Source organism: Thalassophryne amazonica, chromosome 4 (genome assembly GCF_902500255.1).
Source record: "Thalassophryne amazonica chromosome 4, fThaAma1.1, whole genome shotgun sequence".
NCBI lineage: Eukaryota > Metazoa > Chordata > Actinopteri > Batrachoidiformes > Batrachoididae > Thalassophryne > Thalassophryne amazonica.
This window is the reverse complement of record NC_047106.1, coordinates 23,920,684-23,925,687: the sequence shown is the minus strand read 5'-3', so window position 1 is coordinate 23,925,687 and position 5,004 is coordinate 23,920,684. Positions and strand designations below refer to the sequence as shown.

The 5,004-nt window shown below is 45.4% G+C and overlaps 1 protein-coding gene across 1 annotated transcript in view; it reads right to left on the bottom strand.

Annotated features, from left to right (window-relative positions):
- The window catches only part of strn4 (striatin, calmodulin binding protein 4), a 60,988-nt gene extending 56,294 nt beyond the window's left edge, over positions 1-4,694 (bottom strand). The window contains 1 exon segment of the mRNA XM_034168726.1: positions 4,243-4,694. Within this exon segment, the coding sequence (XP_034024617.1) occupies positions 4,243-4,545 (303 nt within the window). The 5' untranslated portion in view covers positions 4,546-4,694.
- Positions 4,695-5,004: the final 310 nt, after the last annotated feature.

The window sequence follows — 5,004 nt, the reverse complement described above, 5'->3', positions numbered from 1 at the left end:
TCTGTGAAAAGTTTAACGGCTGATGAGAGATTATGGGGTGTTTCTGTCGGTGTAAGGACTTCCCACGGAGCGGGACGTCCTGCAGCGCTTCCAGGCGCTGTCGTCGGCCTGTTTCGAGCTGAAAACATCCTAATTTAAGGCTTAATTCACCCAGGACATCATGAGAGAACAGAGAAGATTCAGAAGAGGCCGGCATGAGGAATTTATGCGGACATTCCACTGTTTAAGGACATTTTTTTAATGAAAGACGTACGCGCAAATTCGCCGAGTCGTTTCCGTGACGACTCGGCAAATCTGTGTGCGCCGCGACAGGAAAACACCTCCGTGTTGAAAACCATTTGTAGAATTCAGGCGGCTTTTAATGGCTTTCAACAAGTGAGTAACTGAGAAATTGTTTAACAGCTTGGGCATGTTCCAACTTGCCCGTTAAGATTTCCAACGGAGGTGTTTTTCCTGCCGCGACCCCCCGCGGTCGGGTCCAGCCCGACATGCGACTCTGCCCGCACGTTCTTTCATTACAAAATGACTGTTAACAATGGAATGTCCGAATAAACTCCTCATGCCGACTTCTTCTGAAAGTTCTCTGTTCTCTGACGACTTACTGCGTCAACAGAGCCTGAAATGTGGAAGTTTTCAACTTGAAACGGCGAGACGCTGCCGCCTCGAAGTGCAGATCGCCGTCAGGCGCCGTGGACCGTCCTTAAAGCGACACTACCAGACCAAAATCTCTCATCAGCCGTTAAAATTTTTACCGAAAACCAGCTGAATTTATTGAATGGTGTCCACTCAGTTGTGCCTTACAGTTTTGAAAAAATTTTTATCAAACAAAGCAACAGTCTCTGAGCCATTCCTAAACAATGAAAAAAAATCGACGAGCGGGTGGACGACTCCTCACTCAAAGACTGCCCACAGGCGAATGACGTAACCGACAGGCGTGAAAAAACTCTCGCATGCCCACGAGGGTTCAAGCATGTCTGATGTAATCACACGTGATTCAAATCCATATGGTTTTTGAAAAAAATAATAAGGTCGGATACTTTTCTAATAGACCTCGTATATCTCAATCACTCACACACAAATATACATATTATAATGGTTTAATGGCTACGAAGTCACTTCCAATTTTTTACCCACATGGTGTGCAATCAAACACGTTTGAAGCCATAATCACTACAAATTCCCAGTTTCAAGAAATCCGAACACGATTGAAGCTGTTAAAACTACAAAAGGTGCTCTTTAAAGTAGACCTGAATTGAAATGTGGTCAGATTTCAGAAAGAAATAGCTGATATGTATTTATAAGACCCTTGTGAATGCAGTAAAGTAAATCTGTAAGCCCAAATTTGTAATTCAGCGGAGAAATCTTTGTTTAAAAATGACAAATGCAGCTAAAATTTATCCCTCTGTGAAACAGTTTGTACAGCCGTAGCATTTCCATGACGTCAGGGACAAGATGACGTGCTCCCGCCTTCAGTCCGATCCCACATTGAAATTGATTTTATCTGTTAGTAATGTTACTTATACACGTCCTGGTTTCAACATCCAAAAGTAAGCTGCAATGAATGTGAGATACAGATCTGTGTGCTCAGATCAGCAACGACATCGGCGCTGTTCTTCCTCTCCCGCTCTCTGCCTCCGCTGCGCTTATTAAGTCTGCGGGCTCGTTAACGAGCTCGTTAACCGCCGACGCGGGGCACTCACACCGCCCGTGTCTGCTTTGCAGCCGGCATCACTCTCTGTCTACTGAATACAGCTGCAGCACACTTGGCACAAGTCCTGAGATTACGCTCGCTGTTTTAATGCGAAGCGGCCGGCACACCTGTTGCTGCAAGGACAGACTTCTTGCTGCAAAAATCGACAGCACCGCACGTCTCGGCAATCGGAGCTCCAGAGCTCCATGGACGCTGAGAGAGGTTTATATATTTTTAATGACTGGGATTCTTTGCGGGTCTCGCCTCCATATCCCGCGATGGTACCGGAGGCGAAAAACAGTAGATTTTCATTGCGACACCACTCAATAAAACGGGCGTATGAAAAAGTCCCCCAAAATAATTTTCAAGCACAAATAAAAGAAATGTGTACTCACCAAACGTGCCACAAGACAATATGAAGTTTTAAAAAAAGTAGATCCTTCCGTATAAGACAAGAAAAGGGTGCAGATGCAAACTAACGTAAATCCACAAATTACAATTGGCACAATGCATGCTGGGAGAGGGTCTTGTCCGTGACGTCTCGGCAGCGTCCATGATGAGAGGGACAATTTGCGGAGGGCTAAATGTTAGCTGTAAATTTGTCATTTTCAAATGACGATTTCTCCATTGAATGACAGATCTGGGCTTGCAGATTTACTTTACTACATTCAGAAGGATCTCATACGTAAATGTAAGTCATTTTTTGTTCAAAAAATCTGACTGCATTTTTTTCAATGCAGGTCTCCTTTAAAGGAGTGGATACAGCGCGACCACCAGACTTTCTGGTAAGTCAGAACAGCTGTTTTGATTTTATTTTCCGCTCCGTACATCCATCACCTCGCTTTCTGATTGGCTGCACATCACATTCAGCAGGCTGCGTGCTCGTTTTGGTCGGAGGACACAACACACGCTACGATATCAGGCCAAAAAAATCCAACATGTTGAATATCCCAGATTTGAGATCGGAGCGCTCCTGACATCCTTCCAAGCAGATCAGAGCGCTCTGAACACACCACACACGGCAGGACTATCTGATATGATTATCTTTAGCGTCATCACAATAAACCCTGTGCAAATGATGTCACGAAACTTCCGTTCCGCCTTGTTGGGGGACAAACAAGACGCGCACACTACAGACGCACACTAGCTAGCTGCAGATATTTGCGATAAAATGCCGAGTTTTTGTGGTATAATCGGCTGTAGTAATCGTAAGAACAGGGAAACTAATCAAAGTTTCTTCAGGTTACCGGCAATTATCAAGCATCAAGGAGAAAATACACGAGAACTGTCTTCAAAGAGGCGAGCAATCTGGCTAGCACGGATAGCTAGAAGTGACCTTACATCCGAGTCCAGTTTGGCCAATCTACGGATCTGTTCAGATCATTTCATTAAAGGTCAGTCTCCCTATTTAACTAGTGTGTTTCATGTACAGTATTAATTTCACTTATAAATCCTAGAATATGCAAAATTGTCATAATATCTACATGCAGTTGAGTAACCACACTGCATGTGTGCGTGTGCGTTTTAATGTGTTTGGTGCCCGCTTTTTTTTCCGAGTGTTTGGCGCATGTGTGTGTGTGCTTTTTAATGTGTTTTTAATGTGTTTGGTGCGCGCTTTTTTCCGAGTCTTTGGCGCGTGTGTTTTTTAATGTGTTTGGCGCGTGCTTTTTTTCTGAGTGTTTGGCGCATGTGTGCGTGTGCTTTTTAATGTGTTTGGTGCGTGCTTTTTTTTCCCTGAGTGATTTTCAACTTTTCTTTGTATGTAACTTTATCCTCCGCGCATAAATTAGCTTGATATTCACTCTCTTCAACGCTTCTTTCTACATCGTCCACCATGTTGGAGTGTTTGCTTGTCCTCCAACATGGCGGGGGGGCGGTACCCAGTGACGTTATTGCACAGGGTCTATTGTTGGGGCGTCCTTAAGATTGTCGGAAGGGGAAGATCGGGTCCGATATCGGCCTAATTATCCTGCCGTGTGAACCAGGCCTATCTGTATGATGTTTGAAAACACACCCAATTTGCTTTTTGGAATTAACAGCCACATAAACGCTGTGCTCAGTCATTCTGTGGACAGCCAGTGTCATACACATGCACAAGAATTATGTGACTTTCGGGGTCACTGAATCCTCCTTGAGCAATGTGTACATACCATATCAACAGCAACGGCCTTAATGATATGAGAAACTCACTGTAATGTTCTGGTTCTAGGCCTCATTCGGCCGTCGGGACACCAGTTTGAAACCTCAATAAGTGTCGGTTAACTGTTTAGGTGAGGCTTAAAACTGCTTTCTGTGAACAGTTTACATTAATAACAAACGTATATGTTTTGGGTCATAACCTGCGAGAGGTTAAGTTTATATTTTTGTGGTTATTATCCTGTGAACAAAAATGATATGAAAGCTGCATCGTTAGCCAGTTAGCATTTTGTCATCTTAACCCTGATTGTAGGTCGAGTGTGACGTGACGGTCAAAAAGCAGAAGCGAGATAAATAAGTAAAAGAAGCTACATTTTAGTTCTGGCATAAATTCGGCGAGCTAAATGATGGTTTACCCGGAGCTCGTCTCTCTCAGCCTCCCAGCGGTATTTCTCGGCCTGGAATCGTCCCCACTCATACTGGATGAAGTGCAGGATTCCGGGAAGCGTCATGCCCGGATCCCCGTCCTGCTGCTCCCGAGCCTGCGGAGGTCCGGGCACGACTACTGCTGCCGCTGCCATCGCCCCGGCCGCCGCAGCTGATGTCACCGGGCCCGGTGCTGCTCTGGGCCCGTTCGGGTTGCGCCCCGCTCCGCTGCTGTTGCCGCAGCCACCTCCGGAGTTCGGGTTCGCTCCTCCGCCGAATCTGTCCGCCTCCATTTTAACCGCTCAGCCAGGATAAGAACGTGGACACGGGCAGCGTGCGGGGGACAATAATAAAGAAAAGGAACCCGAACCTTCTTCCAAACCAGCGGCAGCCCTCCCCTCCTTTTCTTTTCTCTCACGAGCACAGGGAAAAAAATAAAAAATAAAATACTATTCGGTGCGTAAAAGCTCACTTCCGCTTTTAGACCTTCACAATAAACGCCATCAAGCAGAGCCAATGCCACAGCAATGTGTGTGTGTGTGTGTGTGTGTGTGTGTGTGTGTGTGTGTGTGTGTGTGTGTGTGTGTGTGTGTGTGTGTGTGTGTGTGTGTGTGTGTGTGTGTGTGTGTGTGTGTGTGTGTGAGAGAGAGAGAGAGAGAGAATCGTGATAAAAGAAAATTAAGACTTTGCATAACGTTATGACTCTTATTTTATGTATCTGTAGTTTGGTAGAAATCCCAACAGCGCTCGTA